Source organism: Mustela putorius, unplaced genomic scaffold (assembly GCF_011764305.1).
Source record: "Mustela putorius furo isolate JIRA1106 unplaced genomic scaffold, ASM1176430v1.1 tig00000054_pilon_pilon_pilon, whole genome shotgun sequence".
Taxonomy (NCBI): Eukaryota; Metazoa; Chordata; class Mammalia; order Carnivora; family Mustelidae; genus Mustela; species Mustela putorius.
Window position 1 is genome coordinate 767,591 of NW_025421262.1, and position 21,170 is coordinate 788,760.

Below are 21,170 nucleotides of genomic sequence, written 5' to 3' on the forward strand. Positions count from 1 at the left end.
ACACAGCCAGTTAGGCTGGGAGATAACAGAGCCCAGTCTCCTGGTTCTCATCCCAGAGTACACTGGTCTCCTCTAAGCTTGAGCACAAATTGTCTTGTCGTCTGGAGTTGTTTGGGGCTGGGCAGGGGGGTGCTTTTAAAGGCCCTATTTTCTGGGAGCCCAAGTCCAGGAAAACCCAAGATGAAAGATAAAGGGCCCTGGATGAGACAGTGATTAGTGGGGCGGAGCCTGACCCTCACAGGCCAACAAGCAGCTTTAGTGGGCCGGGTCCTCAGGCAGCAGGGCAGGGGGAAGAACAGCCTGGCCCGGGGCCAGAAGGCAGTAATTAAAGGCAGTGCAGGCCCGCGAACAGCCCATTAAAGATGTTTTGGCCTGCATCAAACTGGTGAGCAGAATTCAACCCCTCTCTCACTTTCCACATCAAACACTTGGGGGTTTTATACACTTTCTTGCGTGCGAGGTGATCGCAGGAAGCCATGGTGCACAGCACTTGCTGACCTCACTCCTTCTTGCCCCCTCTCCCAGACTCCCCCCTCCTCCCTGATCCACCCCCCCCCAAGCCTCTGTGGGCTCCAAGTCATCCCTTCAGGGCACATACCAATAGAGAGAAACTTCCGTCCCAGCTCCCAGGAAAATAAAATTCCTTCTATTTCATGCCACGAGGTAAGACTTTCAGAAGCGTTGAGGTCGGGAATCTTGGAGCGCTGGGATCTTAGTCTGTGAGCTAAGAGGGTGCTTCATGCTTTCAGCTGGCCTTTTTAGGTCACAGTTGGAGAAGGCAGGGTTCTGAGATGAGGAGGTCTTGCTCAAGGTCATGGGCACCGGAGGCTGCCAGGTCTCTAAGCTTTGGGCTGGAGCCAGCTCGCAAAGTCGGGTAAATTAGCCTTGGCTTTGAAGCCAAGGGCCACTCCCCTCTTTCTTACTGACCTCCTCCCAATAGCCTAGGTTGATTTCACTCCTGGCAGTTGCGTTAACACGGGGAGACCCTGAGAGGAGTCCAAGCAATCAGGCTGTCTGGGCCCAGAGAGAAACTGGACCTCAGTTTCTCCTTTTAATTTCCAGGGTGGATTTCATACAGGCAGAGGGGCAAGGCGGCATGCCAACCTCATCACCCCACCCCAAAGCTCAGAAGTCCCAAACTGGAAAGTTTGCAGACTTTGAAGAGGTGGACAAGGTCAGAAATGGGCCAAGTTCCACAGCATGAGCAACTACAAGAGAGGAGAGACAGGTGAGTCAAGGTCCCTGGGCATCTGGATCCTGTCCCCGTGTTATCCCAGGCACCCCCAGGGTCGCCCTATAAGGAGAGGCCTCTGTCTTCATTTTACAGCTCCTGTGACTGGGAGAAGAGGCTGGCCTTCAAACCCAGGCCACTGTGGGTCTGAAGCTTCTCTCTCTGAAACTCAGAGCTCCTCCCCAGAGGCCGAGCCTGTTAGTGGGGCATATGGGAGACAGAGGGTGTGGCATGGTTGGGGGCATGGCCCAGGGAGGACAGTAGGCCTTACCCCTGTAGTTACCTCTGGAGCCCGTACAGAAGAGAGCACTGTGGCCCCAGAGCCTCTTCCTCTCACCCAGGATGGGAGAAGATGGCCCCAGATCAGTTGCCGTGAGCCCTGGGTCCCGGCCCAGTACCCACAGCTTATCACCCTCTACCTGGAGGGCACTGTCTCTGAGGCTCTGTGTTCTCATCAGAAGGCTGCTGGGAGGGTGACAATGGGAGACCACACACCCAGTTCCCATTGGCTTTCCTCTCCCCCTTCCTCTGTTCATGTCAGGCTTGTGACCTTTCTGGGCCTCAGTTTCTCCCACAGACCACCTCCTAAATCTGTGTTCGGAAAGCCTCTTGGCAGAAGCCACTCCCACGCGGGACACCCTTGAGGTGCAAACCAGGACAATTAGTGGGTGATTAGGTGTCACTGCTAGGGTAAGAAGGGCCACGCCTCCCTGAGGATTCTGACTGTCCTGCCGGGCAGCACCCCGAGATCTGCCTTGTGAACACGGGTCGGGCTGGTGCTCCGACACACCGTCCAGACAGTCTGCGCACTGCACGCCAAGGAAGCAAGAGCAGGCCGGTCCCGGCATGGCAGGTGAGTGGGCAGGGCCTGGGGGCCTCAGGGCACAGGGGGGAGCTTCAGGAAATGCGGTGTCTGTGTGGTGAAACTTTGAGCATGGATCCTTAGGATTGCCTTGCTACACAATCCACGCGCTGTTCCCTCATGTTCCTGAGAACACAGAGGCCATCCGCAGATGGCCCAACAAGGCCGTGTGGCAGAGCCCTTCCCGGCCTGCAGCCAGGCCTTTCCCACCCACCTGGCAAACAGGGGAAGAGAGACGGGGCAGAGAAAGGCCCCATGGACTGGGTCCTCTTCAAATTCCCACCCCGAAGATTCGAAGACAGGAGCAGCTCTGTCTGAGGTGAAAAGAGTTATGTGACCTTGAGCCAGAGAAATTACCCCTGGTGCTTCCATCCTCCCATCTGTAAAATGGGAATTATAATACAAATCATCTCACAGAGACTGCTGTGAGGACCTGATGAGACCAAGTGTGCCAAACGCCCCACAATATCTCACATGGGGCCTCGCAGGCAGCAGACCCAGAAAATGTGCCCCCCCGCCCCCCGCTGTAGGGCCCAATGAGGGAGGGGCCAACTCCCCTCCACCCCCAGGAATTCACCTTCTAGCTAACGATTACATATTTTATGCCTCCTCTTGCTAGGTGTTGGGGTCCAGGGGTGAGCAAGTCAGCCCACGCAGGGGTCCTACTCTCATAGGTCTTTAAACGATGTTCCTAATTTTATCCCTTCTGTCTTCTAGTGCTCAGGGTCATGTGACAATCATATGAGTCAACTCTTGTTTATTTTCTGACTTTCAAAGGCAGGTAGTTCAATTTCCTTGTCATATTTCAACTTCTCACTCCACCCTGGCAGGTCCTAGCATTCAGGGTCATCCTGGGCCTTCCTGGCTCTCAGTCTGGGTCTGTCTGCTCACTGAGGGCGGGGGCCCCCCAGTTCACAGCCCAGACTGCTGTTTCGAGGGCGGAGGCTGCTTCTGCCCTGTTAGCCCTGGGTTCCAGGGGGATTGGCTCTGCTTCCTTCCTACCTTTCAGGGCACACCTAGAGGTCCCTCTTCTCTAATTATCTGATATACTATCCGCCTTAAAGTTGGCAAAGTTTAATTGCTGAGAAGGGACCCTTCCGGGTGCAGAGTCGGGGGGGGGGATCCAATGTCTGATCCATTACTACCTTGCTGGGTGGTCAGTCCTCTCTCTGAAGCTCAGTTTCTCCAACTGTACCATAACAGGGGAGACCCATCACATCGAAGTGACAGTTAGTTAGGTCGAATTCAGTGCCCTGGTTTTCTGGGTCTTCCTGGCTTCTTGGGGACCTACTCCTCTGGACAGAAGGCACCTGCTCACCATGGAATCCGTGTGTGAATGACCAAGACATCGGATTCTGAAAGCAGAGTGCATGGCCTGCATGCTTTCTATGGCAGATATCTCTAGCTGAGCCCCAAACTCTCCCCTACAGGGCCTGGATATGGCCCTGGCACTCTCCCCAACATAGTTCTTCAAGTAGTCCTACCAGCCAATCGGTGCCAGCAAATGAATTGAGACCCCTTTGCCATTATTGGATTATAATAAGCTTTCAGCTCGGAAATTCTAAGACTCGAAGGACATACTCTGGGCAGGTTCCAGCTGAGATGTTCTCACTACTGCCTACTGGTTAGAGAGGCTGGCCACTTCCAACAGGACCAGAAAGGAAAGGGAGATTGGGCAGTGGCCCCAGGCAACTCCCCAATTAATCATTTAGCTGTGGAGATCAGGTGCTTGTGATGCACACTAAGGATAGGGTCATAATGGGGCCCATTAAAAAACAATTATGCCGAGTCGGGAGTCTGGGAGAGATCACTGGCGTCAGCACAGCCTCCTGGGCTCAGCCCCACTGGGGGTCAGCCCTGGGGCTGGGACAGAGATCTGGGGAGGAGAGCATTACTAGCTGTCTGGTGTCACCCAAGGAGCTGGGGTTGGTGGTGAAGACTGGGAGTGCGGGCAGCAACTGTTTCCTCCAAGTAGGACTCGTTCCTAAGCTGAGGTCTGGGGCCAGCTAGTGAGCAAATGAGCTGGAGAGAAGATGCCCTTGGCTGGGTGGGAAGTTGCAGGCAGGGGCAGACAGTGGGGGACCTTGAATGGCAGCATCGTGGCTGTGGATCTGATGGCTCTGGAGCAGGGAAAATGACACATTGACCCCTGTGCAGTCAGAAGAGTCCCTGCTCCTCGTGGAAGCTGGGTTTCTCCATAGTAACAGGATGGACTGAACAGTGTGAGCTAGAAAATGCTGAAAGACTGTTGGAGCCGTGCGGTCATTTCAGCAGAGGTGAAAAGGGACAGTACAAAGATAAACAATATGTGTGGGAACAGGGAAGGGGCGAGCCGAGGCAGTGGAGGAGATGTGGAGAGAGTAGGAGGCCCCCCAACCCATGCACTGACCCAGCGAACCGGGAACCCAGCACTGGGCTAAGTACCACATACAGAGACAGCTCACCCTGGCTGAAGCTTATTGCCTGAGAGTGTTTATTAATGGCTCCTCTCACTCTCTGGATTTCCAGGCTTAGGAGATGCATTTTCTCCTTGCCCTACTTGTGGTCCTTACCCCGTCTTCCCGAAAAGTCTATAAGCAAAGTATTAGTCTTATTGCTACTTCTCAGGGAAGGCCATCTGAACCTCAGAGAGGTCCCTTCACTTAGCCAGGGCCACACAGCCAATAAGTGGAAGTTTCCGGAGAACACTGATTGGCAGAACACGGGACCGGCAGCCAGTGGCCCTTGGCAAGTGCTGACGATCATCGGAGTCCCAGCACGCATGCGTACTGAGCACCTCTTGTGTGCCAGGCGCTGCTCCCAGCACTCCACATGACTTGTTTCGCTTCAGGGCTACAATATGAGGGGGCGGCTCCTATCACAATGCCCATCTTTACCAGGAGACTGAGGTTCAGAGAGGTTCAGTCATTTGCCTCAGGTCACACAGCGAGTGAACTAGTCTGCGTTTGAACTGAGGTGTGTGCCTCTGAAATCGGGCGCCTAGTCCCGGACCAAAAGAAGGCTGAGAGAGGAAGGTAGGCGGGAGAAGGAAAGAAAAGCAGCCGGAGGGGCCATGAGGCTTTGGGGTGATGGGTCAGGCAGAGAGAATGCTCTTACCACATCCCTCTTTCCATGTTTCGGGGGGTACAGCCTTGGGTTGGGCATCCGTGGACCCTGAGCTCAGGGCCAGAACTTGCCCAACATCTGTCCAAGGTGGGGGCCCGGGGAAGACAGATGTCTTCCATTCTATCCTCAGGGCCTCAGGTGTGCTGTGGAGCAGAGAAGTCCTTGATGGGACTTTGCGTCTCCCATCCCTTCCCTGGCGCCCACCCGGGGTCGGTGGAACAAGCTTCTGTAGGTGTGTGCTCAGGGGTTGGGGGGCATCTTGTGGGAGAGGCCGAGAGGAATACCGAGGGAATCAGAAACACTCAATTCAGCGAACCACCAACAACCCAAATAGGAAAAGTTCTTCTAGGCTCATTTCACAGATAAGGAAACTGAGGCCCAGAGAGAGGAAGCACCTTAACCCTTATCCCATGGAGGGAACCAGTGGCAGGAACCCCACCTAGGCCCAGGACTGCAGAGGGAAGGAAGACAGGAAGGAAGAGCAGGCTTTGGAATGTGGCGACTTGACAGAGGGGATTATGGGTGGTGGGGGGGAACAGGGTGTGGGCAACTGACAGGGCACAGGTGTTCATCCCAAGGGTGTGCCAGGAAGCTGAGAAGCTCCCCTTTTCACACCCTTGTCCCCACCGAGGGACAGGGAGGGACATTCATTCATCCAACCAACATTCACTGAGCCTCTACACTGCTCTGGGCCGGGAGCGGGGCTCAGACCACCCAGAGAGAAGGAGACCTATGCCTTGCCTTCACAGCACTCACAGAGGAGGAGAGAGACCTGTAAGCAAACAGTTATGTCTGGACGTCCTTGATGACTGATTGGAGACGCAGTCTTAGTCTCAGAAGAATTGGAGCTGAGTATATGGAAAAGGAGACATTGGGGTTCTGGAAGCCATCCCACATGCGCAGCTATCTCCTGCCCTTGGGCTGCCTCACATGTAGGCTCCCCCTTTCTGTGCCCAGTGGTCCCTGCAAGCTGAGGAGGACACCTGCTAGGGCCCCCTGGGCTGTAATCACCAGAAGAGTTGCTCGCTCCCCACGGAATCTCGCCACACCCCGCCCCCAGCATACACAATCAGCCCACGGATGCCAGGTCACGAGGGTGTGATGCTCACGAGTACAGACAGAACGGGGACTGGAGCGGGGACCTCCTGGGTCAGGGCAGGTATGGTGTGAGGAGGGGGCAGCGCAGGATTTCTCAGTCACAGCTCTGTGAAGCTGTCCTGGGCTAGAAGGAACAGCAGTGTTCTGGGAGGGTGAGGGAAAGGCAGCATGGGGACAAATGGAGGGGAAGTTTCGAGAAGAAAATTCTTTGGTTCTGGGGAAGGAAGAACTTTTTCACATCTGGGCAGGTGATGAGCCGCCTCTCAGAGGTACACAAGCAGGAGCTATGACCCTGCAGTCACCCAGAATTCAGAGGAGGGACTTTGACCCTGGCAGGAAGCTGTGAGAGAGATGGTCTTTGAGATTTGGGGATAATGACAGATAATGGCATTTGTGACTCATTCCACCCCTCTTGCCCTGCTATGATGAGGCTCCAGGAGCCCAGGGATGGGGGGGGGTGCAGCAGGGGCAGGGGGGAGCGGTTGGAGCTGTTTGGACTGTGACAGGGAAAGGGGAAGCCAAGATGGGATCCCTAGGTCTTGAACCCATGACCCTCAGCCCAGGGACTCTTTTTAGCTCCTAACCACCCGCCTTGCAAGAATCCCTGGGGCGTGCCACACTGAGATAATTACCCCCTGCTCCCCACTCATCCCCAACAAAACAAAACACAAAAAAACAATTGCATCTGTTCTGGCTTGTCCCCATACAGGGTGTGGCTGGACTTGGTGTCTTCAGGCAAGAAGCCCCTTTCTTTCCATCTCTGGGTCTCAGTTTTTGTCAGTAAAATACACTATGAACTGACAACCCAAATTTACATGCGAAAGGCACATCACAGGGGCACCTGGATGGCTTAGTGGGTTAAATATCCAACTCTTGATTTTGGCTCGGGTCATGATCTTAGGGTGGTGAAATCCAGCCCCACATGGGGCTCCGAGCACGGCATGGAGCCTGCTTAAGATTCTCTCCCTCTCCCTCTGAGCCACCCCCACTCCCCCATCTAAAAGAAGAAAGGGAGGGAAGGAAGGAGGGAAAAAGGAAAGATGATCACGTTTACTGATACTATTTAAATGAAATCAAACTTTGGGTCCTGATCCCACTGGGCTTGTTGGAAAATTCCATCCCAGGGATTCCTGGGCCGCCTGCATGTTTCAGCTACCTACTGCTGTATAACAAACCGCCCCAACACTTAGAGGCTTAAAACAACAGCAATCATCCTCTCACTCACAAACCCACATTCTGAGCAGAGCTTCGTGGGGACAACTGGTTTCTGCTTCATTTGGGATCAGTGGAGGCAGCACATGACCAGAGGCTGGAGGATTTACTTGCAAGATGGCTTGTCCCATGGCTGCTGAGTCGGTGCTGGCTGTCAGCTGGGCACTCGGGGGGCTGGGGGCTGGGGCTCAGGCTAAGAGTCATGGTTCAGTATTCACTAATTCAGCATTCCCGGCGACTTTAAGTAACCTAAGTACTGTGAATAACCAGAACGGACTGCATATGATAAAAAGTAGCTGCATGAGCAAATGACTGGCAGGTTGAAGCAGACGGGAGGGCACGGCAGACGTGGATGAGACACGTGTCCAGGGCTTGGCCTCACCTCCCTGTCCTCTCCCTGCTCAGGGATCAGAGTCACCGAGGTGGACTGGCTGAGCCAGAAAAACGGTGCCGCCCACCACACCCAGGAGTACCCCGGCCCAGAGCTCGTGGTTCGCAGGGGCCAGGCATTCACCTTGGTGCTGGAGCTAAACAGACCCCTGGAGGACCAGGAGACCGTCATCTTCACTGTGGAGACAGGTAACCGTCTCGCCAGCAACCCCCGCTGGTCTACATCCGAGATCGTTCTGTGACCAGTGATCTGAGATCCTTTGGTCATCAGCGCAGACTGGAAGGGGGCAAGTCCCAGTCCCCACAGATGGGCTGAGCTCTGACCCCTAGAGGCTTTTGCTGACCACCTGTTGCAGATGGTGAGAGATGACGCCTGTGCTGGAATTCTCTGCCTGCTAAGGAATCTAGGGCTCTGGAAAACTATGGAAATTCTTCAGGAACTTTTGGAGCCCAGGCTTTTCTTTCCTAGACAGACAAATGACAGACTTTGATTTCAGGGGTGTTGTTACTTTCTCCTAGATCCAGGAGGTGGGTGGGAAATCGGGAACAGCGGAGGTGGACCCCAGCAGTGGCTCGGCGGTTCAGGGCGTGAAGGTTGGCATTCCAGGCTTGTAGCTTTTCTGCTTCTCTAGAGCTGGCTTTCCTAGGGATGGCTGGGTCTCCTGATTCCCTCTCCTCTCTGCCAGGACCCCAGGCTTCTGAGGACCGCCACACCAAAGCTGTGTTCCAGGTATCGGAGCCGGAAACGGGCAAGAACTGGACAGTTGTGGAGGAGGCTCAGATGGAGAACACCGTGACCGTCAGCATCACCAGCCCTCCCAACGCTGCCATCGGCCGCTACCTGATGAGCACCAGGGTCTCCTCTCGCCGAAAACAAAATGACCGGAAGCTGGGTGAATTCATTCTCCTTTTCAACCCGTGGTGCCCAGGTAGGAGCTGGCACGTCCAAGGCAGAGGATTTCCGGGAAGCTGTCCTAGAGGTGGGCCTGCCCTTAGCGGGGGATCTGGCAGGCAAGCTAAGCGACACAGAGGTGAATGCCAAGAGCTTGGAGAGAGCTGGGATTAGGCAGAGGAACCTGGTAGCAGGTGCTACAATGATCCTGTGCCAGAGGGACAGGAACCAGTGGTTTTGGGTGTGCGGGGCCAGTCAGCAGGGATGGGAATTTGTGAGAGAAGAGGCCCAGGCTCCCACCATCAACAGTTTTGGTTTAGTCCCCACTCTGCTAAGCCGCCTCCCTCTGTGAGTCTTGGTTTCCCCATCTGCCGTAACCCCTCGAGGGATTACAGTGAGAAGTCATAGTGCTAATGCTTGTGATGTACAAAGTATACTACAAGGAGTACCAGGGTCAGTACTCCGATTAATATTTAAGAAACATGAGGCCGCTGTCAACACCAAGCAGGGTCACCCAAAGAGTCAGGATTCCTAAAGGCCCTCAGCCTTGGGCTGGGTTGGGGTGGGTCTCTGCCTCGGGAATGGAGCCCCCAGGTGAAATGAGGCTTGACCAGAAGGCAGCCTAGGAGCCCACAGCCCCTCTGCCCTCCCCCCACCTCCCCTACCCTGTCCCAAGCTTCCGGGCACCATCCTGCTGCTCTCCCTGATGTAGCCCCTGGCCCAAGCCTGCAAGGCCAGAGCCCCAGCCCATGCTGGGCCCAACAACTGCTTTTCAGAGGACGACGTGTTTCTGGATTCAGAAGAGGAGAGACAGGAGTACGTGCTGAACGACAGCGGGATCATTTTCCGAGGCGTGGAGAAGCACATCCGAGCCCAGGGCTGGAACTACGGGCAGGTCTCCAGGGGCACAGGCTAGATGGGGGATGCAGGCTGGGGTGCACGGAAAGTCAGCCCAGGGGCCCTTCTCTCTGTTCACTTCCTCCCAGCAGGGACAAGCCGGGCTGACTCCTAGAGCACATCTGCTCAGTCACTAGCCTACTATTAGCTGTGCCAAAGCCTGGGCTGGGTCCTTGGGAAGAAGAGGTGCTTCGGGTATGGTGCATCATAGAGGAATAAAGCGCCTCCATCAGGGGGTTCTCCGCCTTGTGGGTGCACGAGAACCCCACGGAGGGTTCTTTAAAACACACAGATGGCTGCCCCCTGCCCCCAGAGATCTGGGGTGGGGCCTGAGAATGTGCATTTCTAACGAGGTCCCAGGTGGTGCTGCTCTGCTGGTCTGGAACCACACTTAAGAGCCACTGCCCAGATAACCAGTTACAATAAAAGGTGTGATGGCAGAGGGGAGGAGGGCATCAGAGTGGTAGAGATGGGGCCGGGGGAAATCAGAAAAGCGTGAAGGAAAACCACCTCGGGGATGGCAGAGGCTCGTGGTATCGGGGCTGGGTGTCCCAAGCCGGGCACGGCGCGGCTGGACGGAGAGCAGAGCCCACGGCAGCATGGAGGTGGGAGTCAGGAAGCAACGAGACCCTGCTAGAGGAGTCCCGTCCGCCTGGGCTTTGGGTGCCCTGGAGAAAGTTTGGCGGGGTGAGTTAGGGACCCTGATTGTCAGGTGAAGGAACCAGAGGTTAATCACGGGCTCCGGGGCTGGGTCGGGACCAGGTACTGGAGAGTGTGGGGTCCACTTAGGGGAAAACCACTCCCCAGCATGTGGGAAAGTGAATCCAGGGATCCCCAGACCTGCAAAAAGAGACCAGGAATCTTCATTTGTATGCAAAAGCCCTCCAGTTTTTAAGTGTTGCCAGTTCATTCAAATGTCTTTGACAAAGTCATTTAAATGAAAGAGCTGTGCTGGGGGCCTAGATGTGGCTGGTTTGTTCACCACAAACTTCACTGTGGGTAGTGGGGGGGCTGGTTCCTGAGCAGGGAGGGACATGGTTAAGGTTGAACTTCCCAGAGTAGCAGCAGGCAAATTCCCCTGCACGACACAAGGGACCCACTGGGTAAGCATGGTGGGAGGCTCTGGAATATGGCAAGGCTCCAGCCTCTAAGCACAGCCTTTCTGGGGACAGTTTGAGGAGGATATCCTGAACATCTGCCTCTCCATCCTGGACCGAAGTCCTCTTCATCAAAACGACCCCGCCACTGACGTGTCCCACCGCCACGACCCCATCTATGTCAGCAGGGTCATCAGCGCCATGGTGAGGAGCCCCACCATCCCTGCATACACACGTCCCTCAGCCAACCCCGGGGACACACCCTCTGATTTTCCCAGTCGCCTTTTGTTCAAATTCTCTGCCACTGCCCCAAAACACAACCAAAACTCAGAGGTACAAAACAGCCACTTATTGTGCTTAAAATTTTATAGATCAGGGACTTGGGCAGAGCACCATGAGGATGGCTTGTCTCTGCCCCAAGAGGCTCCAGCCGGGAGGGTCTGAATGGCCACCGATGGCTGGACAGGTTTCATGAGACCATGTGTCTGGGGCCTGGGTTCTAGCAGGCAGGGAGGGGTTCTTCGGTTCTGTCCCCATGCTGTGTCTGCTGGAGATAGGATGGCAAGCTGGCTTGCTCACGGTGGGTCTGGCCCCTGGGCTGGGCTGGTCAGAACCGCTGGGCCTGGCCAGTTGTGAGTCTCTCTCCATGCAGCCTTTCCATGTGACTAGCTTGGGCTTTCTCACAGCATGACGATCTCTGGTAATCAGAGCAGCTGGCTTCTCGCCACACCATGATTCAAAACAGAAGCACTGGAAGCTTCGAGATGCAGGAGGCCAGGGCCTGGAAATTGACACAGCACCCATTCTGCCATAGTCATGGGTCAGAGCAGTCTCAGGCCAGCCCAGATTCAGGGAGCGGGGAACAGGCCCATCTCTCCGTGGGAGGAGTGTCGTCTTTATTCTCCTACACGCAACAGTGTCTCCTCCTCCCAAAGAAAGCCAGAAGGCCCACTGCACGCAGGTGCTAAAATCAGTGGGTGGGTATCTGTAATTCCAAAAAATGTATGAAGCAGATTTCCTTATAGTTGATACTCTTCATTCCTTGAGATCTTGGAGAGATGTGGGAGCCCAGGGACTCAAAAGCAGTGACCAGTTCCAGACAGTGGAGAGTCACAGCCCTGTGGGATAGCGGTACAGCCTCCAAGTCAAAAGTCCTGAACTCGAGGGTCGCCCACACTTTTTGCTAACTTGTTGCTTGACTGTGACTGGTTCATTAAACTCTCAGAACCCTTAGAATACTGCCTGCATCCAGTAAGCATCTAATGAATGCTAACTGCCTCCATAATGATACCACCAACAGGCCCCAAAACAGATCATTTAAAAGAAGAAATTCTGTAAAATCATAGGTAATTTTCAACAATAGTGTATCCCAACAGAAGGTCATTGAAAATGATAAATGATAAATGGGGGGCGCCTGGGTGGCTCAGTTGGGTTAAGCCGCTGCCTTCGGCTCAGGTCATGATCTCAGAGTCCTGGGATCGAGTCCCACATCGGGCTCCCTGCTCTCAGGGAGCCTGCTTCCTCCTCTCTCTCTCTGCCAGCCTCTCTACCTACCTGTGATCTCTCTCAAAAAAAAAAAAAAAAAAGAAAGAAAGAAAATGATAAATGGTACCTAAAGTAGGTAATTTAAGATAGCAGATGCCCCCAGTTTTCAGGGGATTTAAAAGGAAGGGGTGGCCCCCACTGAGTAGGCCATCCAAAGTGGGAGATGGTATTACCATGATGAGGTCCCGGAGAGGGAAGCCCTAGCGGCTGGTGAACTGATGCCCTCCTCTGCCCAGGTGAACAGCAACAATGACCGGGGCGTGGTTCAAGGCCAATGGCAGGGCAAGTACGGCGGCGGCACCAGCCCCCTGCACTGGAGCGGCAGCGTGGCCATTCTGCACAAGTGGTTCAAGGGCAGGTTCAAGCCGGTCAAATATGGCCAGTGCTGGGTCTTCGCTGGAGTCATGTGCACAGGTACCCAGGGACAGAAGGTCCCCCCACCCCGAGCCTCTCCCTCCTTTGCCTTCATTTGCATACAGTTGCCTAGACTCCACCCCTTTTCTGGCAAGGGGAGGTGGAAATCTGGTTAATGATGAGAGAAACCAGACAGTTAGTTCCTTTATGTGACTTTTGATTTTTATTTTGCAGAAGGAGGCCCAGCTCCTCCTTTGTTGTGTTCTTTGAGTGTCCCGGAGCAAGTCCTGCGGCCCCTAGAACTCCGCCCAAGTCCTGGGGAAAACAAATGGGCAATTACGTGGCTATTGTAGGACTTCCAAGGTCCAGCCAGCCTCAGAGCCTATTCATACGGGAGTGGTGTAGTGTCTTGGGGAGTCCCCCGTGAGTTTGTACAGGGAAGGGGGCATTTCTGAGATTGAAGCAGGCAAAGCAGAGACACGGAGGGGCTGTGACAGATGTGGGTTCCTGCCACTTGCCAGGCAGGGGGGCAGGGGGTCTCTACTACCTCCTGGGGGCTGCACCAGCCTCCTGATTTTCAGTCCTTAGGTGCCTGGGGATCGCCACCCGGGTCGTGTCCAACTTTAACTCGGCCCATGATACGGACAGGAACCTAAGTGTGGACAAATATGTGGATTCGTTTGGACGGACACTGGAGGACCTGACAGAAGACAGCATGTGGTGGGTCCCCAGCCCAATGCAAGGACTCCCCGATTCTGTCTGCAGGAGGGGTGGCCCCGGGGACACATGACCCAGAGGCCAAGTGTGGGAGGACTTAAGATTGGACTGCCTTGAACCCCAGTTCCCCCTCTGTGGGACTCTGAGCCCTCCCCAAGACCCCCTCTGAGTCATCACCCCTATAACCTAACCCCTTCTCCTCTGTCAGCAGCCGGGTGCCCTGAACATGTCTCGGGGTGGGGGAGGGGAGATGACCTCCCTCTGAGGCTCCATCAAGACTCTTCCCACAAAACTTTAAACAATTCATTTTAATTTAACTTTTTGTGTTTTTTTTTTTTAACTTCATTTATTTGAGAGAGAGCATGAGCAGGAGGGAGTGGCAGAGGGGGAAGCAGGTTCCCCACTGAGCAGGGAGCCCCACGCGGGGCTCAGTCTCAAAACCCCAGGATCACAACCTGAGCTGAAGGCAGATGCCTCACCAAGTGAGCCACCTAGGCGCCCTAATTTAATTTTTTTTTACATAGGAAATACATGCATATGCATTAATATTCAAAAGACACCAAATGTGCTACAGGGATAAGTCTCCCTCCCGCCAGGTTCCAGCCTCCCGTCCTCCTCACGGAGGCAACACTGAGACTAGCTTCTTACACTGCTTCACAGGGAGGCTCTGCAGATACAAGGACAGACATACTCACAGTCCCTCGCTCCCAGACTTTTTACCCACATGGTATCGGCAGGATAACGTAATACTGTTCATCTTGTCCCTACACTTCACAGTTTTAAAATAAAGTTTTAGAAATAATTATAACGCCACACTTGGTGAGCACCTAGTCTATGCCAGGCCCACAGTTCCAAGAGCTGTGTATATACTGACCTGTGTATTCCTCCAGACAGTCCTGCAAGCAAGCTAGCATTATTAGCCCTGTTTTGCCAATGCGGGAACCGAGGCACAGAGAGGTTAGTAACTTGTCCAAGGCTACACAGCAAACTAAGTGGAAGTACTTGGGCATGAGCCTGCTCTGCCTTTCAATTGTATTGAAAACCATGGTCAAAACCAGGAAAAACCGGGTGCCTGGGTGGCTCAGTGGGTTAAGCCCCTGCCTTTGGCTCAGGTCATGATCTCAGGGTCCTGGGATCGAGTCCCGCATCGAGCGCTCTGCTCAGCAGGGAGCCTGCTTCCCTTCCTCTCTCTCTGCCTGCCCCTCTGCCTACTTGTGATCACTCTCTGTCAAAAAAATAAATAAATAAATCTTTAAAAAAAAAAAAAACAGGAAAAACCGGATCTCTAGTCTCATTCCTTTTCTCTGCCTCTCTTCTTCCCTTTTCCTTTTCCTTTTGGTTCTCCTCATTCCCTCTCCCTGCAGAAGCACCAAAAAAAAAAAAAAAAAAGTCTCTTTTGATGTTGGAGCCCCTGTACACCCAAGTGCTATCCAGATACATCCCCACACAAAGACCACTGCCTCCTTAAGAGAAGTCCTGGGGTCAGCTGTAAAGATACCAAATCAGGCAAACCAGGCTTTCTCTCTCCTGCTTCCTTACTGTGTGAACCTTGTGCAGATGATGTCACTTTGCCAGTCTTGTGTTGGAAACCTAAAGTCTGAACTCCTTACCAAGACCTACAGAGCTTTGCATAACCTGACTCCTGCCTACCCCCCATTGCTGGCCAAAGCCCAGAGATACGTACTTTTTCTCTTCCTTGAAGACACAAAGATTTTTCTCATCTCAGGGTCTTCTCACGTTCTGATCCTTCTGCCTGGAACACTGTTTCCATCAGTCTTCAGATGGCTAATCCTTTCTTATCTAAGCCTCATCTTAGATGTCATTTTCCTAGAGTAGGTCTCCATGGGTTACTCGCCGCTCAGGTGTCTCTCTTTCTTCCCAGCGTTTATTGTTACTTGCGTTTGTTTTATTTTTCTGCTTTCTCATCTTTACCTCTCTTCCTGTTCCCCTTTCTCCTTTGTTAGAAGGTAAGCTTCATGAAGGCAAGATCTTCCGTCTTATTTGTGATGGTATTTATGGTACCTTGAACAACAGTTTCTTGATACATATGTGTGTGTGTATACATATATTGAGATATATATATACACTCACAAATTTATGTGTATACATATACACACACATACATGTATCCACACGTACATATATTTCACTACCAGATTGTATATAGGACTCTCACCAGTATGGTTCAATGAATGGTTCCCAAGATGGAGCCCCCAGGATTTCAGAGTTTGGGACAAGGGCCTGGCTCACAATAGGAACTTGCCATCCTCTGGCCTTGGTCCTCACCGAAGCCCCCCCACCCCCCACCCCAACCACCGCTCCCTCCTCTCTCTGCAACAGGAACTTCCATGTCTGGAATGAGAGCTGGTTTGCCCGCCAGGACCTGGGCCCCTCTTACAATGGCTGGCAGGTTCTGGACGCCACCCCCCAGGAAGAGAGTGAAGGTAGGGTCTCAGCCGAGTGGGTCACAGATGCCCTGCTTTCCCTCACCCATGCTGCTCACACCCATCCCTCCTGCTCAGGTGTGTTCCGGTGCGGCCCAGCCTCAGTCACCGCCATCCGCGAAGGCGATGTGCACCTGGCCCACGATGGCCCCTTTGTGTTCGCGGAGGTGAACGCAGACTATATCACGTGGCTGTGGCACGAGGATGAGAGCTGGGAGCGGGTGTACTCGGACACAAAGAAGATCGGGAGATGCATCAGCACCAAGGCCGTGGGCAGCGACTCCCGCGTGGACATCACCGGCCTCTACAAGTATCCAGAAGGTAAGGGCAATAGGGCAGTTTCTGTCGGTTTCCCAAGGTGACCTTGTGCCGCAGAGAGGCAACCGCAGGCCAGCCTGGGCCTATGAAGGCAAGGGAAGCAGCCATTACCCAGCTCTCGAGCATCACTGCTGTGTAGACAGTGGGAAGGGAGCATAACTGAACACATGGAATTTGGAGCCAGATTGCTGGGTTCAAATCTTGAGTCCTTTATGAGTTGCTGTACTTCTCTGCACCTTGGGTTCCTCATCTGTAAAATGGGAATGGGAGTAGCACTGACCTCTGGTGGGGGTGGGGGTGGGGGGAATACAGCGTCTAGAACTCTACCCCTGGCACACAGCCAGTCCACAATGGGGCCGGCTCTCCTTATCAGATGAGCCTTCGGACCCAGTTGTCAAAGAAGCTGCCACCTGGATTTTTGTGCGAAATTTCCCAATCTGAAGTTGTTAAAAACTGATTTTAAATGTATTTAAACAGTCCCAGAACCAAACGCAGTGTATATGGCTGAGACATGCATCTGGCTCCTGGGATTGAAGAGGGAAAGGAGGGGTGGTTTTGCCTAGAGAGGAGGGGGACTGAGCAGTGAGGCCCCAGGACGGGGGGAGAAGGAAAGGGGTGCCCGCCTCACCATGCATGATGCCCGCAGGGTCCCGCAAGGAGAGGCAGGTGTACCGCAAGGCCGTGAGGAAGCTGTTCAGCGTGGAAGCCTCCGGGAGGAGGACCCGCCTCCGCAGAGCGGGTGGCCGTGGTCTTTGGCGAGAGGACCTCCTGGAGCCCGCCACCAAGCCCAACATCACCGGCAAGTTCAAGATGCTGGAGCCGCCCAGGCTGGGCCACGACCTGAGCCTGGCTCTGTGCTTGGCCAACCTCACCTCCCGGGCCCAGAAGGTCCGAGTCAACCTGAGCGCAGCCACTATCCTGTACACCCGCAGGCCGGTGGCCGAGATCCTGCGCAAGTCCCACTCAGTGCGGCTGGGGCCAGAAGAAGGTAGGAAGGCCCTTGCCTGTGGGGGGACCCCTTATTGGGGGCGGGGACGCCAGGGGGTATTTCCCAGCATCCTGCGCTCATTCCCAGGAAAGACAGGGATGATGCTAAGCATGTGTTCAGAGCCTTGCCTCTTGTCCCCACTTGACAGGTGAAAAAACTGAGCTCAGAGGAGCTAAGTAATGAGATTAATAATAGAAGTCCACAGTCATCTGGTGGTAAACTCATAGGGAGATGAAGTGATCTCAATCTCTGTGAATACTTATACCCCAAATGAATCCCTGCTGGGAACATCTCACAATCTATGGAGGATCCCTCGTCACCTGCCTAAAATCCAGAAAATTCTGGGAGCCCATCTGGCTTCCAGTGTCCCACGTGAGGGGCATGGACCAAAAGCAGTGGTTACTAGGTGCTTATGTGAGCCAGGCCCTGTCCTGAGAATTCTGTACATGTCAGCTGCTATCTCCACGATGTTCTCTGCCCTCAGGCCCCCTTTCCTCCTCTCCTGTGTCTGTCTGTCTGTCTGTTTCTCTCCCTCTCCCCCTCACATAACATTCTGCGTTCTGAGGATTCAATTAAGCAAAGACGTTGTTCCTCTGGGCCCTGTTTCAGAAGCTTGTGTGTTTTGACAGAGGGAAAACATGTCAAAGAGACATCACACACTTTTTCGCATTTTGGCTTTTTATCTCTCACGAAATCCAAATCGCAAAACAACACTTCCTAAGGAAATATTAACTAACACGCACTTTCTCCTGACTTTTCTTCGTATTCAAAGCAATACGTCTTCATTAAAGATTTTGAGGGCACAGGGAGAGATCAGCTGTGATCCTGCCACCCACCTACAAATTGTGAACATGTTTTCCTTCTTTATTTTTAATGCCTGTTGCTTTTTTGCCAAACACGTCTGATTACATTGTGGGTACTCTGTGTTTATTAGTGCCTCTCTCTGTTCACATTACATTGTTATTTACATATTTTTATAAGTTCTTCATCCCCATCATTTTAGTAGATGTGTAATCTTTAAATAAATATACAGATCGCTCTTTTGATACGCAGCGGGAGTCAATTTGATAATATTTTATGGAGGCGGCTTAGAATTTGCATTTCTAACAAGTTCCCAGATGATACTGATGCCACTGGTCCCAGGACCACGCTTTTGAGAAGCCCTGATCTCCCGCCACCCAAGGAGTAAATGATGTAACACATGTAAAGCATTTGGTGGGATGCCTGCCACCTAAGGAACATGTAAGTTATCATAGGGATTGGCAGGATTATTGAGATGATAAGTTGGAGATAATAACACTGACTCATGGAATTGTTCAAGGATTGAATGAGTCCATCAGCGAGTGTGTTTCCAAGTGCCCAGTCACAAAAGTGAGTAAAAGTTAGTTTTTATAATTATTAATTATTGCTGTTACTGTGTTAAGGATTCTCCCAGTCATGATGAACCGGACTAAGGAAGTCCATAAAGCAGTGTAGAGTTTTGACAGGTGGATCGGAATTAGGGCATTCAAGAAGCACCCAACATTTTGCAAAGCCCTGGAAGACCAGCAAGTGAGCCAAGTTCAAATCCTTTAAGGACCTTTTCCACAGGTTGAAACCTGATACCCTCAGGGGCAGAACAGAAACAGACACACTCAAAGAGCAGCAGGGGGTGGTAGGGCCAGAGGCAAATCAGAAAGAACATACTGTACCCAAGGGAAAAGAACATACAGTGGTCCCAAAATACCCAGATATGACTGGCAGTCTGCTGGGGCCCATGGCGACCCATGCTCAAGAGACAGAAAAGCACAGGCAGAGTGTCTGTGGCTGGTGAGAGACCCAGATGGCCAGGACCACAGGAGCTCAGAAGGCTGAGGGCGTGAGATCACTGAGTGGGGTACCCGTGAAGGCTTTCCTCCTAGGGGGCCGACTAGGATGGGCCTTAATGGGGAGGGAGGGAGGAGAAACAGTGAAGATTGGCCTCCTCACTGAATTGGAAGATGGAGGCAGACCTTTGACCCCCTCCTTCTCTGCACCTAGCACATAGTAGGTGCTCAGTAAATAGTGAGTGGCTTCCTGATAATGGCCGGAGAGACTTGCATCTGGAATTTTTAGGAAAAGTTTAAACACACCTCCGGGAGTTCTTGGAGAAACAATCTAGTGTCATGGTAGCCAACTGGCTTGAATTTGAATCCCATCTCATCTTGGCTCCTTGATTGACTTTTTGTGTAACACTGGACAAGAAACTAACCTCTCTGAGCCTTAGGTTTCATCACCTGTGAACTGACAATAATAATGCCTGTCTTGGGTTTGTGGTAAGGAATGGAGCCTTCCCTTCCTCCTCTTGGGTTCCGTTGAAAGACCCCTAACTTCTGCCTCTCCTTTTCCTTCCAGAGAAACAGATCCCAATCACAATATCTTACTCTCAATATAAGGAAGATCTGACAGAGGACAAGAAGATCCTCTTGGCTGCCATGTGCTTTGTCACCAAAGGAGAGAAGCTCTTGGTGGAGAAGGACATCACTCTGGAGGACTTCATCACCATCAAGGTGAGTCCCATCTGCCTCCACCACCCTATTCCCGGCAGGCTCCCCTCACAGCTGGGGGAGAGCATCAGAGGCTGGGGCAGTTGTGCTTTTAGCCCTGGCTTCAGCTCTCCAGGGCAGAGACAAATGGCATGGATGCAGAAGGATCGATAGAATGATGGAGCTCAGTAAGGGGGTAAGTGGATGCAAGGGGTAGCCGTGACTCCTGCCCATTCCAGGCTCCAGCCAGCATCCTAGCTGGGACCCTTGGGTCTCCTCTGGGAGCGTGGAGGGGGACAATGATGTATGGGAATCACCCCTCCAGGTGCTGGGCCCCGCCGTGGTAGGGGTGGATGTTGTGGTGAAAGTGATGGTGGTCAACCCTCTTCTGGAGAAAGTGGAGGACTGTGTGCTGATGGTGGAGGGCAGTGGCCTTCTCCAGGGACAGCTCAGCATCAAGTAAGTGTCAGCCTGGGAGTGGGAAACCTACCTTCCTTATACAATGGGCCATGGAGAAGCGGCCAATGGTGGGGCAGGGTGGGAGAGACTCTGGACCCCTAGGAACCAGCTCACAGCCTAGACACACCAGCCTTCCTTTATTTATTCATTCCTTTGTTCATTCGGTCATGGGCTTGGTCGTATAACTCACCCACTCACCCACCCACTCATTCACATGACCCTTAATCAGAAGGGCCTGTTCTCTGGTGACTGTTGGGAATGCCAAGATGAGCAGATGAGGTTCTGCCTGGAGAAGTGTTCTCACAGACGGATGGTCCTTCAGATGAGGATAGTGCAATTTGTGCAGAGAGATGAATCAATCCCCAGGGCCCAGGGAAGCAGAGGCAGCCCTGAATTGGGAATGGGGTGAAACCAGGGGAAACGCCACAGTGGAGCTGGCCTTAAATGATTAATCAAGAAGCTTTTCAGGCATCAAGAAGGATGGAGGCTTTCCAGCCAGAGGTCTCAATGGCTGGGGTCATCAGGGAAAGTCTCCTGGAAGAAGAAGAAGGACTTGATATTGTCCTTGGGTACAATTAAAATAGGAAGGGTATCCTAGGTGGGAGGAACAGTGCAGACAAAAGACCCGAGAGAGGAAGCGTAAGGTAGTGTCCAGGGCACAGGGAGAGGACAAGCCTGGCTGGCTGGAAAGAGCAAGAAGTGGTGGAAGGGAAAATTAAGCTGGAAGCATACTGATAAGGCTTGAGTGTCAGTCTCAAGGTCTGACCTTGATCCCAAAGGTTCTGGAGATGGCAGGCTAGACTCAGAAGGGGAGGGAGCTGATGATCTGCCTTTCTCCCATCCCCTTTCCCCAGTGTGCCCACCCTGGAGCCCCAGGAGAGGGCCTCGGTCCAGTTCAACATCACCCCGACCAAGAGCGGCCCGAGGCAGCTTCAGGTGGACCTTGTCAGCCCCCACTTCCCGGACATCAAGGGCTTTGTGATCATCCATGTGGCCACAGCCAAGTGACCAGCCACCACAAGGGACTGAGAGGGGAGGAGATGGCCCCCATCCCTTT

At 53.2% G+C, this 21,170-nt stretch overlaps 1 protein-coding gene across 1 annotated transcript; it reads left to right on the plus strand.

Annotated features, from left to right (window-relative positions):
* The first annotated feature begins 1,200 nt into the window (after window positions 1-1,200).
* On the plus strand, window positions 1,201-21,121 carry TGM6 (transglutaminase 6). Its single transcript, XM_004772941.1, has 14 exons — window positions 1,201-1,228; window positions 1,971-2,084; window positions 7,914-8,087; window positions 8,585-8,827; window positions 9,567-9,685; window positions 10,860-10,988; window positions 12,566-12,743; window positions 13,265-13,403; window positions 15,741-15,844; window positions 15,923-16,165; window positions 16,809-17,150; window positions 19,524-19,678; window positions 19,980-20,113; window positions 20,968-21,121. The coding sequence occupies exons 1-14, from the start codon at window positions 1,201-1,203 to the stop codon at window positions 21,119-21,121; spliced, it is 2,256 nt and encodes a 751-aa protein (XP_004772998.1).
* Window positions 21,122-21,170: the final 49 nt, after the last annotated feature.

What these genes read in the sequence shown, in the direction of transcription:
- TGM6 (XM_004772941.1), top strand. Translation starts at nt 1,201, where the DNA reads ATGAGCAACTACAAGAGAGGAGAGACAG. An exon ending in GGCCGGTCCCGGCATGGCAG is followed by an intron (nt 2,085 to 7,913) that starts GTGAGTGGGCAG and finishes CTCCCTGCTCAG; the next exon opens with GGATCAGAGTCACCGAGGTG. An exon ending in GCAGGGTCATCAGCGCCATG is followed by an intron (nt 10,989 to 12,565) that starts GTGAGGAGCCCC and finishes TCCTCTGCCCAG; the next exon opens with GTGAACAGCAACAATGACCG.